This window comes from Rhinoraja longicauda, chromosome 21 (genome assembly GCF_053455715.1).
Source record: "Rhinoraja longicauda isolate Sanriku21f chromosome 21, sRhiLon1.1, whole genome shotgun sequence".
In the NCBI taxonomy this organism is placed as follows: Eukaryota; Metazoa; Chordata; class Chondrichthyes; order Rajiformes; family Arhynchobatidae; genus Rhinoraja; species Rhinoraja longicauda.
The window spans coordinates 3,238,131-3,257,560 of NC_135973.1; the positions used below are offsets into that span (position 1 = coordinate 3,238,131).

A 19,430-nucleotide genomic window follows, 5' to 3' on the forward strand; every position below is an offset into this window, starting at 1 on the left:
TCAATCACCCGTTCACACTAGTTCTATGTTATCCCACTTTCTCATCCACTCCCTATTACACTAGGGGCAATTTACAGAGGGCCAATTAATCTACAAACCCGCACGTCTTTGGGATTTGGGAGGAAACCGGAGCACCCAGAGGAAACCCACGCGGTCAACAGGGGTAACATGTACAGACATCACCCGAGGACAGGATCGAACCCGGGTCTCTGGCGCCGTGAGGCAGCAGTTCTACCCGCTGCGCCACTGTGCTACCCTTACATTTCTGGCCTCTGTTTTTGGACTAAACGCGCACCGCTACTTGGACCCGGCACCTCTCCTACTTTTCTCTTGCCGTTTGCCATTGCCGCCAGCTCCCTCGTGAGTTCGTCCAGTTTCTGCCGGTCCCGGCCACATAAGACCAGCTTTGCACCAGCTGCGTGGAAGACTCTCGCACAATCTGATGGCAAAAAGCACAGATCGCCAGTTACAGGTGCAACTATTATCTGTCTTTAGACAGCAAAATGTGCTCAAGGCACGTCGCACAATGTATCACCACCATCTAGTACATTGGCATGAAAGAGCAGGGGGACATTTGTCCACCACAGAGACTGCACAGAGCATCTTACAGGAGAATCGTTGAAGATGAGCAAAGCTTTCCGGAAAGAATTCGAAACCATAAACCTTTGACAGTCAATGGTGGTAAAATTAAAAGTGAAGATAGAGTCATAGAAGCATGGAAACAGGCCCTTCGGCCCAACTTGCCCACGCCGACCAAAATACCCAATCTAAACTCATGCTTCAGAATTGACTCAGTCTGAAGAAGGGTCTCGACCTGAAACGTCGCCCATTCTTTATATCCAGAGATGCTGCCTGTCTCGCTGAGTTACTTCAGCATTTTGTGTCTATCTTCGGTTTAAACCAGCATCTGCAGCTCCTTCGAACATTGCCCAATCTAAACTTGTCCCACCTGCCCGTGTTGGGCCCATGTCGCTCGAAACCTTTTCCATGCTTATCCATGTACCTGTCCGTGTAGTGGCAGAGATTTAACAGAGGTGTACAACAAAAGGGCTTTGACAGAGTAAAATGGGTGAAACAGTTTCCATTTGTTTGAGAAAGGACGTGAGGAGAATCCAGATAATTATAGGGTGGTGAACCTGGAAGAGAAGATACTTAGGGGTAGGATTTACTCTCATTTGGAAGAGAATGGATCAATTAGGAACATTAGTTCCCAATGTTGGGGGAGTCTAGAACCAGGGGCCACACACACAGTCTAAGAATAAAGGGGAGGCCATTTAAAACTGAGGTGAGAAGAAACTTTTTCACCCAGAGTTGTGAATTTGTGGAATTCTCTGCCACAGAGGGCAGTGGAGGCCAATTCACTGGATGAATTTAAAAGAGAGTTAGATAGAGCTCTAGAGGCTAGTGGAATCAAGGGATATGGGGAGAAGGCAGGCACGGGTTACTGATTGTGGATGATCAGTCATGATCACAATGAATGGCGGTGCTGGCTTGGAGGACCAAATGGCCTCCTCCTGCACCTATTTTCTATGTTTCTATTCAGCATGGCTTTATACATGACAGGTTGTGTCTTATTAACTGCGCATTTTGTGGAGGTGATGAATCTGATTGATGAGGGTTGGGTAGTGAATGTTGTCCGCATGGATTTCAGTATGACATTTGATAAAGTCCCTCATGTCAGCTGATGCACAAGATTAAGATGCATGGGATTAACAGTGACTTCGTCGTATGGATTCAGAAATGGCCGACTGGTAGAAGACAGATGGTTGTGGTGGAAATGTGTTGTTCAGGCTAGAGGTCTGTAACCAGTGGAGTTCCACAGGGATCTGTGCTGGGACCTCTGTTGTTTGTGATATATATATAAAACAACTTGTCGATGAGTTGGTTAGAACGTGTGCAGACCACAGAGAAATTGGTGCAGAGAGGAAGGCGAAGTATAGATCAGCTGCAGAAATGGGTGGAGAAATGGCAGATGGAGTTTAATCTGAGCAAGTGTGAGGTGATGCACTTTGGGAGGTCAAATATAAAAGGAAAGTATACCGTTAATGGCACGACCCTTGCTTAACAGCATTGATGAAGAGAAGGGTCTAGGGCTCCAGGCAATGCAGATAAGTATAGCAAAGAAAGCATGTGGTATGCTTGCCTTCATTGGTCGGGGCATTAAGTATAACAGTCAGGAAATTGCAGGGTTACCTGATTGAAGTTTATACAATAATGAGAGGCTTCGATAGGATAATCAGAATTTCTTTTGCAGGGTTTATTTCCCAGAAAGGTTGCCCTGTGCATCTCATTTAAACATCCCCCCTCTGACCTTAAAACCACGGCCTGTAGTCAGTGATACAGCGTGGAAACAGGCCCTTCGGCACACCTTGCCTACACCGCCAACTTGCCCCATCTACACTAATCCCACCTGCCTGCATTTGGCCCATATCCCTCTAAACCTGTCCTATCCACGTACCTCTAGTATTTGAAGTAACTCAGCAACAGCTTCTCCTGCTCTGTTATCAGGCTTCAGAACGGTCCTTCCATAAGCTCGGATACTGTCTGATTCTCCTCTACCCCATTGCGGACATTGGACTATGTCTCTGGAACTGATGCGTACCAAGGCTGAGAACTATATCCTGCACTCTGTATCTTCCCCTTAGCTCTATTTATTGTACTTGAGTTTGACTTGATTATATTTATGTGTGGTATTATCCAAGTCCGCAAAAGGGTCCCAACCCGAAACATCAACTGTCCATGTTCTGCATGGAAGCTGCCTGATCCGCTGAGTTACTCCAGCACTTTGGAACTTTACTTTTTTTTTGTAAACCAGCATCTGCAGATCCATGTGTCTCCATATTATCGCTTTGGTTAGTATTAAGGTTGCCAACTTTCTCACTCCCAAATAAGGGACAAAAAGTGATGTCACTGCCCGCGCCCCACGTGACCTCACCCAGCCAGCGGGCATGTGCTCCCGCTCCACCAATGGCGGCCGTCCGGGCCGGGAGGTGGGTTGCTATGCAACCTCCGTTAGGCGTACACACTCAGCCCCCGCGGGCCGCTGTAGGCCGGGACAGTGTAGGCTAACGGAGTGTGTTCGGGGAGCGGGGCCGAGTGCTAGGCAATCTTCATTAGGCCAACACTCCGTTCCGCTCCCCGAACACACTCTGTCAGCCTACACTGTCTGGGCCTACAGAGCCCCCCGGGCCTACAGTGTCCGGGCCTTCAGCGTCCCCCCAGGCCTACAGTGTCCGGGCCTTCAGCGTCCCCCCAGGCCTACAGTGTCCGGGCCTACAGTGTCCGGGCCTTCAGCGTCCCCCCAGGCCTACAGTGTCCGGGCCTACAGTGTCCGAGCCTACAGTATCCGAGCCTTCAGCACCCCCCCAGGCCTACAGTGTCCGGGCCTTCAGTGCCCCCCCCCCCAGGCCTACAGTGTCCGGGCCTTCAGTGCCCCCCCCCCCCCCCCCGGGCCTACAATGTCCGGGCCTACAGTGTCCGGGCCTACAGCACCTCCCCGGGCCTAATACGGGACAAGGACGGTCCCGTAAGGGACAAACCAATTTAGTCCAAAGTACGGGATGTCCCAGCTAATACGGGACAGTTGGCAACCCTAGTTAGTGTGCAAAACAAAGCTGTTCACTGTACCTGGGTGCGCGTGACAATAATAAACCTAAAGCTAATCATGCTGCAATGTTCTTACCTTTGCCCAGGCCGGAGCTGGCTCCTGTTATCACCACCACAGTATCCTGGACGTAAGCTCTCTCCTTCATCCTCTGCAGCATTTTGTACAACAGGACAAGCCCGACACTGCCCAGCAACAAGGGCAGCAGGTTGGACGATGTTACTTGCACCAGAGTCCCCTTGTACAGCATTCTCCTGGGGGCCAGAGAGAAACACAGACATTAGCGAACAAAGCTAATCGTTTCCAGTGCCTGCAAACCAACGGCAGCCCAGTTAAAGGGGAAGGGGTTGCTTCCAGGTATTCGAGCAGTCATGAAACGCCGGGGTTTGAGATGGGACCCAATGGACTGAAACAAACTCTCCTGCTGCTGGAAGAACATGGTGTGATCTTTACTGTCGACTCCAAGGGCAACCAAGCCTTAAATAAACGTCTCACCCAAACGCCAGCACCTGCAATCCTACAGTCCTCGACTCTGGGGCAGTGTCCACATTTAGCTCGGCTAATTCCCCACCAGCGAATGAGAGCTGAGCGTGGATGCGCAAAGCCACCATTACATCAGCAACAGCTGCAGGGCCTATTTTCAGCAGGGGGAAGGTCTCATCCAAACTTGGCTTTGATTTCAGCCACTCGGAGTTCACTAACAGATGGACGGGGGGTGAGGGAAGAGAGAGCCCGTCACTATGCACACTTACATGCCACAGAAACAATGGAGTAAGCAGCACCTGCACTCCCAGCAGCTGGTTCCAGCCAAACACCCTGTACAAAGCAAACCTTGCCCCACGTATCTCCTATTAACTTTCTACACCCCTCTCACATTAAAGCTCTGCCCTCTAGTACTGCCCTCTAGTTATTTTTGTCCTGAAAAAGAGGTTCTTATTGTCTATCTGATCTATACCTCTCATAATTTTATATAATTCTATCAGGTCTCCCCTCAACCTCTGACGTTCCAGAGATAACAATGTAAATCTGCAACGTCTCTCCCTCTACCTATTGCCCCCCCCAATCCAGGCATTGTCCTTGTAGACCTCCTCTGCACCTTTCCAATGCCTCCACATCCTTCCTGTAATGTTCCTTTAGGTGCGGCACGGTGGCGCAGCGGTAGAGTTGCTGCCTTACAGCGAATGCAGCGCCGGAGACCCGGGTTCCATCCCGACTACGGAGTTTGTACGTTCTCCCCGTGACCTGCGTAGGTTTTCTCCGAGATCTCCGGTTTCCTCCCACACTCCAAAGACGTGCAGGTTTGTAGGTTAATTGGCTGGGTAAATGTAAAAATTGTCCCTAGTGTGTGTAGGATGGTGTTAATGTGCGGGGATCGCTGGTCGGCACGGACCCGGTGGGCCGAAGGGCCTGTTTCCGCGCTGTATCTCTAAATTAAACTAAACTACTGGGGCAACCAAAACTGTACACGATGCTCCAAATGCGGCTAAACCTAGTTGGAGTCTTGCGTGCAGTTCTGTTCTCCCCCCATAACATCATCATGACTTCCTGACTCTTACACTCATATTATTTGTGTATAAAATCATGAGAGGAATAGATCAGGTAGATACACAGTGTCTCTTGCCCAGAGTAGGTGATCGAGGACCAGAGGACGTAGTTTTAAGGTGAAGGGGAAAAGATTTAATAGGAATCTGAGGGGTAACTTTTTCACACAGAGGGTGGCGGGTGTATGTAACAAGCTGCCAGAGGAGGTAGTTGAGGCTGGAACTATCCCAACATTTGAGAAACAGTGAGACAGGTACATGGATAGTTCAGATTTGGAGGGATATGGGGCAAATGCAGGCAGGTGGGACTAGTGTAGCTGGGACATGTTGGCCAGTGTGGGCTAGTTGTACTAAAGGGCCTGTTTCCACACTGTATCACTCTATGACTATCGTTGATCCATTCCACCTTCTCTTATCTCACCATGAACATTGGCCTCTGTAAATTGCCTGTTTCTATGCTGTATCTCTCAACTAAACTAAAAATGCGTCACCATTGACTTGTCTGGATTAAATTCTATCTGCTGCTGCTTTGCCCGACTTTCCAAATCCAGCCTCAACTACCTCCTCTAGCAGCTCCAATGTATGTGTTGCCTTCTGTCTCCTTTCAAAACTTTTGCCCACTCACTCAACGTAACTTGTCGTGGCTCTTCCTGTCAGCTTGGGTGCTGAACGAGGCAGCTTTTCAGTTTAGATTCAACAAATCCATGTGAAATCACCCACACATCTGTCATCTGTGGTCTGGGAACATTTTACAGCTGCCTCTAGACTTCCTGTTCTGACTCCAGCAGGAAGTGGCCACAGATACGGGGAAGGGAATTAAATAAACAGCCACTGGAATACGTGGAGGAACAGGATTGCAGGACTGCCAAACATGTAGAGGAAAGGTGAACTGGGCAGAGGAAGTCGGCTCAGTCCACGATCCTCCAGCAGCAATTAATCATTGTTTGGCTTTTGAACAAACCCAGAAATGCAAAACAGTGATTTAATACAGAGCAAGAACCACCTTGCTTTTCTCACTCCCTCTCTGATGTTATGTACGAGGTATTCAACTGAACGTCACAGGACAGTGTAGTTTAGGAGACATGCCCTTCGGCCCATCCAGTCCACGCCGACCATTGATAACCCGTTCATACTAGTTCTATCTCCAATACACGTGGGGCAGTTTTACAAAGGCCAAATACCCTACAAATCCACAGGTCTTTGGGATGCGGGAGGAAACCCAAAGTACCCAGAGGAAACTCATGCTGAAGATGGGCCAAATGCGGGCAAATGGGACTAGCATAGATGAGGCATCTTGATCTGTCTGTCGAAGGGTCTCGCCCCAAAATGTCACCTATTCCTTTTCTCCAGAGATGCTGCCTGACCCGCTGAGTTACTCCAGCACTCTGTGAAACGTCACCTATCCATGTTCTCCAGAGATGCTGCCTGACCCACTGAGTTACTCCAGCACTCTGTGAAACGTCACCTCTCCATGTTATCCAGAGATGCTGCCTGACCCACTGAGTTACCCCAGATGTTTGTGTCTTTCTTTGGTTTAAAGCAGCATCTGCAGTTCCTTCCTACACAAACGTTTACAATAGACAATAGACAATAGACAATAGGTGCAGGAGTAGGCCATTCAGCCCTTCGAGCCAGCACCGCCATTCAATGCGATCATGGCTGATCACTATCAATCAGTACCCCGTTCCTGCCTTCTCCCCATACCCCCTCACTCCGCTATCCTTAAGAGCTCTATCCAGCTCTCTCTTGAAAGCATCCAACGAACTGGCCTCCACTGCCTTCTGAGGCAGAGAATTCCACACCTTCACCACCCTCTGACTGAAAAAGTTCTTCCTCATCTCCGTTCTAAATGGCCTACCCCTTATTCTCAAACTGTGGCCCCTTGTTCTGGACTCCCCCAACATTGGGAACATGTTATCTGCCTCTAATGTGTCCAATCCCCCATCCTTCTAAATTCCAGTGTATACAAACCCAATCGCTCCAGCCTTTCAACATACGACAGTCCCGCCATTCCGGGAATTAATCTAGTGAACCTACGCTGCACGCCCTCCATAGCAAGAATATCCTTCCTCAAATTTGGAGACCAAAACTGCACACAGTACTCCAGGTGCGGTCTCACCAGGGCCCGGTACAACTGTAGAAGGACCTCTTTGCTCCTATACTCAACTCCTCTTGTTACGAAGGCCAACATTCCATTGGCTTTCTTCACTGCCTGCTGAACCTGCATGCTTCCTTTCATTGACTGATGCACTAGGACACCCAGATCTCGTTGAACGCCCCCTCCTCCTAACTTGACACCATTCAGATAATAATCTGCCTTTCTATTCTTACTTCCAAAGTGAATAACCTCACACTTATCTACATTAAACTGCATCTGCCATGTATCCGCCCACTCACACAACCTGTCCAGGTCACCCTGCAGCCTTATTGCATCTTCCTCACAATTCACACTACCCCCCAACTTAGTATCATCTGCAAATTTGCTAATGGTACTTTTAATCCCTTCGTCTAAGTCATTAATGTATATCGTAAATAGCTGGGGTCCCAGCACCGAACCTTGCGGTACCCCACTGGTCACTGCCTGCCATTCCGAAAGGGACCCATTTATCCCCACTCTTTGCTTTCTGTCTGTTAACCAATTTTCTATCCATGTCAGTACCCTACCCCCAATACCATGTGCCCTAATTTTGCCCACTAATCTCCTATGTGGGACCTTGTCGAAGGCTTTCTGAAAGTCGAGGTACACCACATCCACTGACTCTCCCTTGTCAATTTTCCTAGTTACATCCTCAAAAAATTCCAGTAGATTTGTCAAGCATGATTTCCCCTTCGTAAATCCATGCTGACTCGGAACGATCCCGTTACTGCTATCCAAATGCTCAGGTTAATCCTTCCACCCTGAGCCACTCACCCTGCTTACCTTGACATGCCTCAGCCCTGTTCCCTCTACAACTCTGACAGGGCGGTTACACATTCTCATTGCTCTCCACATGAAAAGCTTCAGCCGAACCCACCGGCAGCGTTCGAGACAAACATCAATGTTCCCTGGAGCCCCGCTCAACCTTCGCTTCCCCAGCAACAGCCAGGTCCATTTGCTTGAAAGATCTTCATTAATCAGCTGCTTGTTTCCTTTGGAAGAGCTGGCAGTAACTGGAATTTGTTGACAAGTCATGAGGGTCTACGCTACTCATCTATCACTGTGCTTAACTTGTTCTTCAAACCCCTGGGTCTTGTTCCCTTGTCCTGACAGCAGGGCCGTTATTCACTTATTGTTTTCCCTGTCCTACTCTTCTGAAACTGTCGTCTCCACAGGATTAGTCATTGACTCGTACAGCACGGAAACAGGCCCTTCAGCCCAACTTGTCCATGCCGACCAAGATGCCTCATCTAAGCTAGTCTAATGTGGACTCGTATCCCTCTAAACCCTTCCTATAACGTACCTGTCAAAATGCATTTTAAATGCTGTTGCAGTCCCATCTCGGGCAGCTCGATCCATATACCCACCAACTTTGGCGGTGCTGGCTCGAAGGGCCAAATGGCATACTCCTACACCTATTTTTCCATGTTTTTTCTAACCTCTGTGGAAAGGTTGTCCCTCGTGTTCCTATTAAATCTTTCCCCTCTTACCTTAAACCTAAGTGCTCTGGTTCTTGATTCCGCTCCTCTGTGTAAAATATACCGTGCATTCACAATATCCATTCCCCTCATGATTTTACACACCTCTATAAGATCACCCCTCAGCCTCCTGCACTCCAAGGAATAAAGTCCTAGCCTGTCCAAACTCTCAGCTGAAGGGGATACAGGTTACATCCAACCATCTTCCAACCCTCCCCCCCCCCCACACACACACAAACACCTGTAGCCACCTATCATTTCACAGGAGATAGACACAAAAAGCTGGAGTAACTCAGCGGGTCAGACAGCATCTCTGGAGTAAAGGAATAGGTGACGAAACCCTTCTTCAGACCATTTGAAAGGCTTGATCACTACCCCCCCTTCCAGCTTTCTTCCCCCCCCAACAATCAATATGAAGGAACCCAGCCTGAAACGGCAACTATCCACATTCTCCAGAGACTCTGCCTGACCTGCTGAGTTACTCCAGCACTTTGTGTCGTTTTTGTTGTAAGCCAGCATCTGCAGTTCCTTGTGTCATCACTATTCAACCTTCCCCAAGGACAGGAGGGTAAAGAAACAAACAAAACTGAACAACGTACAGCCACAAAAAACAAACGTTCTCACAGCAGGTCTGGATAATAATCGGGAGCAAGAATACTTTGGAGTTTCCCTTCCTTCAGTGCCAAGAATTCAACCTTGGACTGTTTAGTCTGAGAGGCTCGGTCATGTCCTGCAGTTATCAGCTGGGCCAGCAGAGGGAGACCAAGCCTTCTGATGTGTGTTGGAATGTCCCAGGAAGATGACAGCGTTGAATAATCCCTCACCAACCTGGTGACGGAGGACAATGGAGGCTGCACAATGGACAAAGGAGGAGGACCCGGCGTGGGGGGGGGGGGGGCGCCGTGAGGGAGGGGGAAGAGCAATGGGGGACCCAGCGTGGGGAGGGGGAAGAACATTGGGGGACCGCTGTGAAGGAGGAAGAAGAGCAACGGACAATAGGGACCGCCGGGAGGAAGAGGGAAGAGCAATGGGGACCCAGCGTGGGGGGGACCACCGTGAGAAGGGGGGTGGGGGGAGAACAATGGGGGACCTGGCACGGATACCCTGTAACTTTTCCAGTGCCCTTTATAGGCGACTATTTGCACACCTTGGGTATACAAGCAAAGAATTTCACTGTGTCCTGTCACAAGTGGCGATAAAGTATTCATTCATTCAGCATCTCTGTCCTGGGCCTCCGCCGTTGCCAGAGTCTGGCCACATGGAAACTGGAGGAACAGCACCTAGGGCGGTCACGGTGGCGCAGCGGTAGAGTTGCTGCCTTACAGCGAATGCAGCGCCGGAGACCCGGGTTCGATCCCGACTACGGGCGCTGTCTGTACGGAGTTTGTACGTTCACCCCGTGACCTGCGTAGGTTTTCTCCGAGATCTTCAGTTTCCTCCCACACTCCAACGACGTGCAGGTTTGTAGCTTAATTGGCTTGGTAAATTTAAAAATTGTCCCTAGTGGGTGTTAATGTGCGGGGATCGCTAGTCGGCGTGGTCTCGGTGGGCCGAAGGGCCTGTTACTGCGCTGTATCTCCAAACTAAACTAAGCACCTCACGTTCCGCTTGGACAATTATACAACCCAATAGTGTGAACATTGAGTGTAGGAAGGAACTGCAGATGCTGGTTTCCACCAAAGATAGGCACAAAATGCTGCTCTGTCTGAAGAAGGGTCTCGACCCAAAACACCACCAATTCCTTATCTCTACAGATGCTGCCTGTCCCAGTATGAACATTGAATTCTTCAATTGTAGATAACCTACTAAAAAGTATCCTCATCTTTTTCCCTCTCTTCTCCCTGTGTGCCTTCCACAATCAACAACCCTCCTCCTCCTCCTCCCCCCCCCAATCCACCTATATCCTTTCCTCTGGCTTCACATTTCACACCTCTGCTACCATTGTCTCCTTATCTCATGCCTTTTGTTCTTTCATCTCTGGCCTCTGTTCACCCATCTGCCTTTCATCCCTTCCCCCTCACCTGTATCCACCTATCACATGCCTGGGTTTGTCTCACTACACCTTTCTCTGCTAACTTTCACCTCCCTACTACAATCAGTCTGAAGGAGGATCCCGATCCGAAACGTCACCTATCCATGTTCTCCAGAGGCGCTGTCTGACCCAGTGAGAACGTACAAACTCTGTACAGACAGCACCCGTAGTCAGGATCAAACCTGGATCTCTGGCACTGTAAGAGGTGCCAGAAGACCCAAGAAGGGTCTCGACCCGAAACGTCACCCATTCCTTCTCTCCAGAGATGCTGCCCGTCCTGCTGGGTTACTCCAACATTTTGTGCCTACCTTTGATTTAAACCAGCATCTGCAGTTCTTTCCAACAGGTTTGTGGGTTAATTGGCTTGGTAAAATTATAAGTTGTCCCTAGTGTGTGTAGGATAGTGCTGGTGTGCGGGGATCGCTAGTCAGCGGACTCGGTGGGCCGAAAGGCCTGTTTCCGCCCTGTATCTCTAAACTAAATAAAACTATCCCAAAGACGTGCAGGTTTGAAAGTTCATTGACGTCTGTAAATTGTTCCTAGTGTGTAGGGAGTGGATAAGAAAATAGGAAAACATAGAACTAGTGTGAGCAGGTGATTGATGGTCGGCGTGGGGTGGGCTGAAGGGCCTGTTTCAATGCATCTTTCAATCAACCTGTGGGCCAAACTGGACGACTAAGCTGGTCCATTTCCAATGACGTTAGTGAAGAGGTTTGTACAGCAAGGTAGCAGCTGTTTAGACGTTAGATCTACAGCATGGAAACTGGCCCTTCGGCCCACCAAGTCCGTGCTGACCCGCTATCTCCCTGTACACTAGCACTATCCTACACAATTTACAATTTTTACCGAAGCCAATTAACCTACAAACCTGTACGTCTTTGGAGTGTGGGGGGGGGAAACCGGAGCGCCTGGAGAAAGCCCACGCAGTTACAGAGATAATGTACAAACAGACTGCACAGCATTAATGTACAATACAGACTGCACCCTCAGTCATGATCGAACCATGTCTCTGGCGCTGTGAGGCAGCAACGCTACCACTGCGCCACCATGCCGCACACTTGTCCTTTGTACATTTTTACGGTGGGAATTAGACTCTGCTAATGACAGTATGTCTGTTCGGGTTTCATCTATGTACCATTTTCTGCACCTTCTCCAAAGCACTTTTTAACATCAAAACCTTTCACAGTACTCTGAGGTATCTAAATAAAATTCAACAACTGAACAAAACAGAGTTGTAGGCTCAGTAACTGAATAACTTGGGATTCTAAAATCCCATACATATTTAATTTTTCCGCGGGCAACATTTTTCACAGCCAATGAAGCACTTTTCAATTCAACCCCAGACTATATCTCTGAAGAGCAGGGCAGCACAAATACTGCATCATTTGCTTTGCATTATTGGTTAATGGAGAACACAGGTGGATCTACAAATACGTCTACACATTGGGATACATTCTGATGAAGAGTCTTGATCCGAAACGTCACCCATTCCTTCTATCCAGAAATGCTGCCTGTCCCGCTGAGTTCCTCCAACATTTTGTGTCTATCAATACATTGGGATCTGTGTGTACTTCCAAGCCAAAGAACGCAGTCTTAGATTCGCATGTCATCCAACAGATGTCAACAAGGTAATGTTCCACAGTTAAACCTGGATTACAATGTTCAAATTTTGAAACAAACTCACGTTCATGCTACACTGGGGTAGAAATTATGCCGCTCCACACAGGACTCAGGACGTTGGCTGCTGTGGGCAAGTTGGGCCTGTATCCACACTTTATCACTCTCTGGCTCCTAGAGATGCCGCCAAATGGAAGGAACCTTTCCGCCATTTTCAGATGCTCAAAATCTGAATTCAAAATGGAAAATATTGGAAACACCCGGCAGATCTGGCAGCAGGTGGAGAGGAACAAAGACATTCAGTCCTTAAACGCTAACTCTCTCCACAGATGCTGCTCGACCTAATGAGTGTTTCCAACATTTTCCGGTTTTGTTCTTCTTACTCCACCTGGCTAGCTCTCATTTGAATTTAGACTCAAGGAACTGCAGATGCTGGTTTGCAAAAGAGCACAAAGTGCTGGAGTAACTCAGCGGGTCGGGTATGCTCTCTGGAGAACGTGGATCAAAAATGTTTTGGGTCGGGACCCTTCTTCAGGCAGATTGTTGTCGGGGTTGGGGGTGGGAGCGGGCCAAAGTTTGGCAAGTGATAGGTGGTTATAGGTGGGGGGGTTTTGGCAGATGGGTGGATAGGCGATGAACACTTGGGCTCGCTCCAACAAGGGCTGCTGTTTTTAAGCACTATGACTCTTTTTTCATTTGAATGTGATGTGGGGTATAGCAGTTGGGTTGTAAAGTTACAGTTGTACATGCCATTAGTGAGCCCACATTTGCAGTATAGTGGTCCGTTTTGGTCACCCTGCTATAGGAAGGTTGTTGTTAAGCTGGAAAGTGTGCAGAGATTTACAAAGATGTTGCCAGCATTTCGGGACTTGAGCTACATGGAGAGGTTGGGGCAGGCTAGGACTTTATTCTTTGGAGCGCAGGAGGATGAGGAGTGATCTTATAGAGGCATACAAAATCAAGAGGCAAATAGATAGGGTAAACGCACAGTCTCGTGCCCATAGTAGGGGAATCAAGAACCAGAGGTTTAAGGTGAGGGGGGAGGGGGAGAAGATTTAATAGGAAGCTGAGAGGCAATATTTTCACACTGAGTGTAGTGGGCGTATGGTACAATCTATAGAGGAGGTAGGAAAGAACTGCAGATGTTGGTTTAAATCAAAGACAGACATAAAATGCTTGAGTAACTCAGTGGGACAGGCAGCATCTCTGGAGAGAAGGAATGTAGAGGAGGTAGTTGAGGCAGGGACTATAACAATTATTAAAGGACACTTGGACAGGTACATGGATAGGACATTCTTGCTATTGAGGGAGTGCAGCATAGGTTCACGAGGTTAATTCCCGGGGTGGCTGGAGTGTCATATGTTGAAAGACTGGAGCGACTGGGCTTGTATACACTGCAATTTAGGATGAGAGGGGATCTTATTGAAACATATATGATTATTAAGGGATTGGACACGTAAGAGGCAGGAAACATGTTCCCGATGTTGGGGGAGTCCAGAACCAGAGGTCACACTTTAAAGAATAAGGGGGTAGGCCATTTAGGACTGAGATGAGGAAAGACTTTTTCACCCAGAGAGTTGTGAACCTGTGGGATTCTCTGCCTCCGAAGGCAGTGTGAATGGCCTTAATGTCTGCAGGTGCGACTGGTGTAGATGGGGCAAGTTGGTCAACATGGGCAGGTTGGTCAACATGGGTAAGCTGATCAACATGGGCAAGTTGGTGAAGATGAGCAAGTTGGTGAAGATGGGCAAGTTAGTCAACTTGGGCAAGTTGGTGAAGATGAGCAAGTTGGTGAAGATGGGCAAGTTAGTCAACATGGGCAGGTTGGTCAACATGGGCGGGTTGGTCAACATGGACGAGTTGGTCAACATGGGCACGTTGGTCAACATGGACGAGTTGGTCAACATGGACGAGTTGGTCAACATGGGCAGGTTGGTCAACATGGGCAGGTTGGTCAACATGGGCAGGTTGGTCAACATGGGCAGGTTGGTCAACATGGGCAGGTTGGTCAACATGGGCAGGTTGGTCAACATGGGCAGGTTGGTCAACATGGGCAGGTTGGTCAACATGGGCAGGTTGGTCAACATGGGCAGGTTGGTCAACATGGGCAGGTTGGTCAACATGGGCAGGTTGGTCAACATGGGCAGGTTGGTCAACATGGGCAGGTTGGTCAACATGGGCAGGTTGGTCAACATGGGCAGGTTGGTCAACATGGGCAGGTTGGTCAACATGGGCAGGTTGGTCAACATGGGCAGGTTGGTCAACATGGGCAGGTTGGTCAACATGGGCAGGTTGGTCAACATGGGCAGGTTGGTCAAGATGGGCAGGTTGGTCAACATGGGCAGGTTGGTCAACATGGGCAGGTTGGTCAACATGGGCACGTTGGTCAACATGGACGAGTTGGTCAACATGGGCAGGTTGGTCAACATGGACGAGTTGGTCAACATGGGCACGTTGGTCAACATGGACGAGTTGGTCAACATGGGCAGGTTGGTCAACATGGGCAGGTTGGTCAACATGGGCAGGTTGGTCAACATGGGCACATTGGTCAACATGGGCACGTTGGTCAACATGGGCAAGTTGGGCAACATGGGCATGTTGGTCAACATGGACGAGTTGGTCAACATGGGCAGGTTGGTCAACATGGGCAGGTTGGTCAACATGGGCAGGTTGGTCAACATGGGCAGGTTGGTCAACATGGGCAGGTTGGTCAACATGGGCAGGTTGGTCAACATGGGCAGGTTGGTCAACATGGGCAGGTTGGGCCGAAGGGCCTGTTTACACGCTGTAAGACTCTGCTCAATAGAGACTCTACAATGAAATACTCACTTGCAGCAGCAATAACAGGCCTGTAAACACAGCGCTCACTGACAGATAGGACAATAAACAAATATAAATGTCAATAAATTATAAACAGTAATTGGTGCAAAACCCAGAGGCCGCCCCCCCCTCCCCTCCCCTCCCCGCCCGCGGCTGGAGGTCCAGCTGGCGATTGCAGACCCTCCAGATCCCAGTGACGGGCGTTGTGCGGCCGCTCGGCCCGTCGCCGCACTCCTGCCCCCCGGCCCCGCACTCACCCGCGCCCCAAATCCGGTCCCGCGTCCACATCCGGTCCCGTCCCCGCCCCCCCCCGCGCTGACCGACAGCCCGCTCCGCCAATCAGCAGCCGGGGAAGAGGGGATGACGCGCGGGTCCGGGCTGATCCCGCCGCCCCGCTCTTTGGTTCCGCCACGCTCTCTCTGTGTATCCTTCAATGATGTCTCATTGGGAATGAAACACTCTTTCACCATTTAATTTAACTTAACCCCGGTGGAATAGACCTCAGTCCTCGCAACAGAGCGAGAAATGGCGAGAGGAAACAATTGCACCATGTAAATAACCCTCCTTGTGTGAATTTGTTCTCCGTATGTGATCATTCAAGAGAGTTTTATTGTCCTATGTCCAAGATAGAACAAATAGCATTCTTATTTGCAGCAGCACAACATGTAAACAGGAACACGAATAAGACAGGTTTAGAGGGATATGGGCCAAACACAGCAAGTTGGGAATATTGTAGATCGGGCATGTTGGTCGGCACGGGCAAGTTGGGCCGAAGGGCCTGTTTCCATACTGTATAACTCTATGACCAGGAATTTTCATATCAGAGATGACCAAGATGGAGAATGAGTACTTTACAGATTTGGGCGGTCACGGTGGCGCAGCGGTAGAGTTGCAGCCTTACAGCGAATGCAGCGCCGGAGACCCGGGTTCGATCCTGACTACGGGCGCCGTCTGTACGGAGTTTGTACGTTCTCCCCGTGACCTGCGTGGATTTTCTCCGAGATCTTCGGTTTCCTCCCGCACTCCAAAAACGTACAGGTTTGCAGGTTAATTGGCTTGGTAAGTGCAAAAGAAAATTGTCCCTAGTGGGCGTAGGATAGTGTTAATGTTTGCGGGGATCGCTGGTCGGCGCGGACCCGTAGGGCCGAAGGGCCTGTTTCCACGCTGTATCTCTAAACTAAAGGTTGGAGGGCTGCTCTGAAATAATCTATAACATCACTTACCAAGAACGCAGAATAGGACAAGGTATAGTTTTTCAATTAAAGAACATGAACTATATAGACTGTACAACATAAGGAGGTGGGCCAAGATAATTAGGTTTCAATGAGAGGGAGAATTTGAGGAAAATAATTTTAAATGCCTCTCCAAGGAATAGCAAATATAGTGCAGGAAAGGTAGAAAAGGTATGCATGGTAATTGATAAGGATAAATGGTAAGGCATTGCATTGGTGATGATTGACAATAGACGATAGGTGCAGGACAGTAGACAATAGACAATAGGTGCAGGAGCAGGACATTCGGCCCTTCGAGCCAGCACCACCATTCAATGTGATCATGGCTGATCATTCTCAATCAGGACCACGTTCCTGCCTTCTCCCCATACCCACTGACTCCACTATCTTTAAGAGCTCCATCTAGCTCTCTCTTGAAAGCATCCAGAGAATTGACCTCCACTGCCTTCTGAGGCAGAGAATTCCACAGATTTACAACTCTCCGACTGAAAACGTTTTTCCTCATCTCCGTTCTAAATGGCCGACCCCTTATTCTTAAACTGTGGCCCCTGGTTCTGGACTCCCCCAACATTGGGAACATGTTTCCTGCCTCTAACGTGTCCAACCCCTTAATAATCTTATATGTTTCAATAAGATCCCCTCTCATCCTTCTAAATTCCAGTGTATACAAGCCTAGTCACTCCAGTCTTTCAACAGATTGAGAAGATGGACGTTCTAACTCCATTGGTAATGGTCAGGCTGAGATCTTAGCAGTGAAGTTGGGCAGAGTAGTTTAAATTGAGGAGCACAAGAAAGCAAACTGGTTAGAGTAAGTTGGATATGGGGAATGTAATTGTTGAACTGGAAAAAAATAACTTGAGACTCCTCCAATCTTTTAATCTTTTGAGGGGATCTTATAGAAATGTATAAAATTATAAAAGGACTGGACAAGCTAGACGCAGGAAAAATGTTCCCAATGTTGGGGGAGTCCAGAACCAGGGACCATAGTCTAAGAATAAAGGGGGCGCCATTTAAAACTGAGGTGACAAAAAACTTTTTCACCCAGAGAGTTGTGAATTTGTGGAATTCTCTGACACAGAGGGCAGTGGAGGCCAATACACTGGATGAATTTAAAAGCGAGTTAGATAGAGCTCTAGGGGCTAGCAGAATCAAGGGATATGGGGAGAAGGCAGGCATGGGTTATTGATTGTGGATGATCAGCCATGATCACAATGAATGGCGATGCTGGCTCGAAGGGCCAAATGGCCTCCTCCTGCACCTAGTTTCTATGTTTCCATGTTTCTTTTTTTGGGCTCCACTGAGAGTAGCTTCCAGTCCATTTTCCACATGTGCATTTGCAGCCTGCCTTGACATTCACCCAGACCTGCCATTTCAGCCTCTGGTTTGAGATTTAATAATCTCACTTCTGGTTCATTTCTTTTAAGTCACCCATCATTTCTCGCCAACTCCCTGATATTGTTGGATTCCAGGTTTTCTTCCGAGAAGCAGAAACAGCTTGCATCTTGCCCAGTATAAAATTCTCTCAGCCTGAGAAAAATGTCTCAACAGTTGCTTATTATCTTAACCTTGCAGTTCAGGTACCAGACTAGCAAATGTTTTTTTTAAAATTATTTCAATAAAATGGTGATCAAAGTCAGCCACAGTCTTTGTCAACCTCTACAGAAAGTTTTTTTTATTAATTTGATAAAAGAGGGGTTGGGATTGGAATCTAGATTTTCTGCCTTGTGATACTTTCTGCTTCGACTTTCTAGAAAATTTAGAAAAATCTAGGATTTTTAATGTCAAAAACATAGAGTATAAATTTTAGGAGTGAGGGGCAAAGTTTAGAATAGAGACCCAGCCTACTCAACCTCTCCCTATAACTCACACCCTCCAGTCCTGGCAACATCCACGTAAGTCTTGGCATCATGTTCATTGTGGGCCGAAGGGCACGTTCCTGCGCTGTACCATTCTATGTTTGTTGTCCTGAAATCAACACCAATAACTATGAAACCATCTTCTGTGTTTTTTGACCTACATTGAGTCCCACTCACACAATGCCTCAGTTTTAGCATTTTCATCCATATTTTCAACCTTATTGTGGCCTCACCCTTCCCAATCTCCACAATGTCTAAAGAAGGGTCCTGATCTGTAAAAGGAATTGCACCTCATAATTCGCTTGGGGAGCTTACGATCCAGCGGTGTGAATGTTGATTTATCTAATTCCAAGTAACTCCTGCATTCCCTCTCTCCACCCTCCCCAACTCTAGTTATCCTACTAGTTCCACTGTTCGCATCCCTGCATTACCACTGGGTCCCCAGCCAGCAAAGGGCCATTATGGGCTCCATCCTCCCTTGGTCATCTGTTGCCAGCCTTGCTTTGTTCTGGCCTTTTCCTAACTCCATTTATTCCCCTCTCCCCCCCTCCTACTTTCAGTCTGAGGAAGAGTTCCGACCTCAAACGTCACCTGTTCCTTTTTCTCCAGAGAGGCTGCCTGACTCGCTGAGTTGCTCCAGCACTTCAGTACAAACCAGCATCTGCAGTTCCTTCCTATACAGCTAGGGTTGCCAGCTGTCCCGTATTAGCATGGACATCCCGTATATTGGGCTAAATTGGTTTGTCCCGTACGGGACGGCCCGTGTCCCGTATTAGGCCCGGGGGGCGCTGTAGGCCTGGACACTGTAGGCCCGGGGACCTCAGTCGGCCCAGACAGTGTAGGACGGAGGCCCGGGCGCGCTGCCTAACGGAGGTTGCGTAGCAACCCGCCTCCCAGCCCGGGTGGCCGCCATTGGTGGAGCTGGCTGGGTGAGGTCACGTGGGGCGCGGGGCGGTGACGTCACCTATTGTCCCTTATTTGGGAGTGAGAAAGTTGGCAACCCTATACACACAGGTTCAAGAACATGCTCACTTCCAGAACAATTAAACCAAGGAGGCTTAGAACTGTGGCTGATGTTTACTTAACATGGCGAAGGAAAGCCAAATACCCCTC

At 48.8% G+C, this 19,430-nt stretch overlaps 1 protein-coding gene across 4 annotated transcripts in view; it reads right to left on the reverse strand.

Annotated features, from left to right (window-relative positions):
- dhrs7b (dehydrogenase/reductase (SDR family) member 7B) overlaps positions 1-15,523 on the reverse strand; it is a 28,115-nt gene extending 12,592 nt beyond the window's left edge. Inside the window, exons 1-3 of one of the 4 annotated variants that reach the window (XM_078417615.1) lie at positions 15,487-15,523; positions 3,683-3,858; positions 324-439 (exon numbers count right to left, since the gene is read on the reverse strand). In XM_078417615.1, the coding sequence (XP_078273741.1) occupies positions 324-439; positions 3,683-3,854 (288 nt within the window). In that variant the 5' untranslated portion in view covers positions 3,855-3,858; positions 15,487-15,523. Of the gene's footprint in view, positions 1-323; positions 440-3,682; positions 3,859-4,099; positions 4,231-9,230; positions 9,307-15,238; positions 15,341-15,486 lie in introns of those variants that run through there. The other 3 variants (XM_078417616.1, XM_078417617.1, XM_078417618.1) reach the window with 3 other exon arrangements.
- Between the last annotated feature and the right edge of the window lie 3,907 nt (positions 15,524-19,430).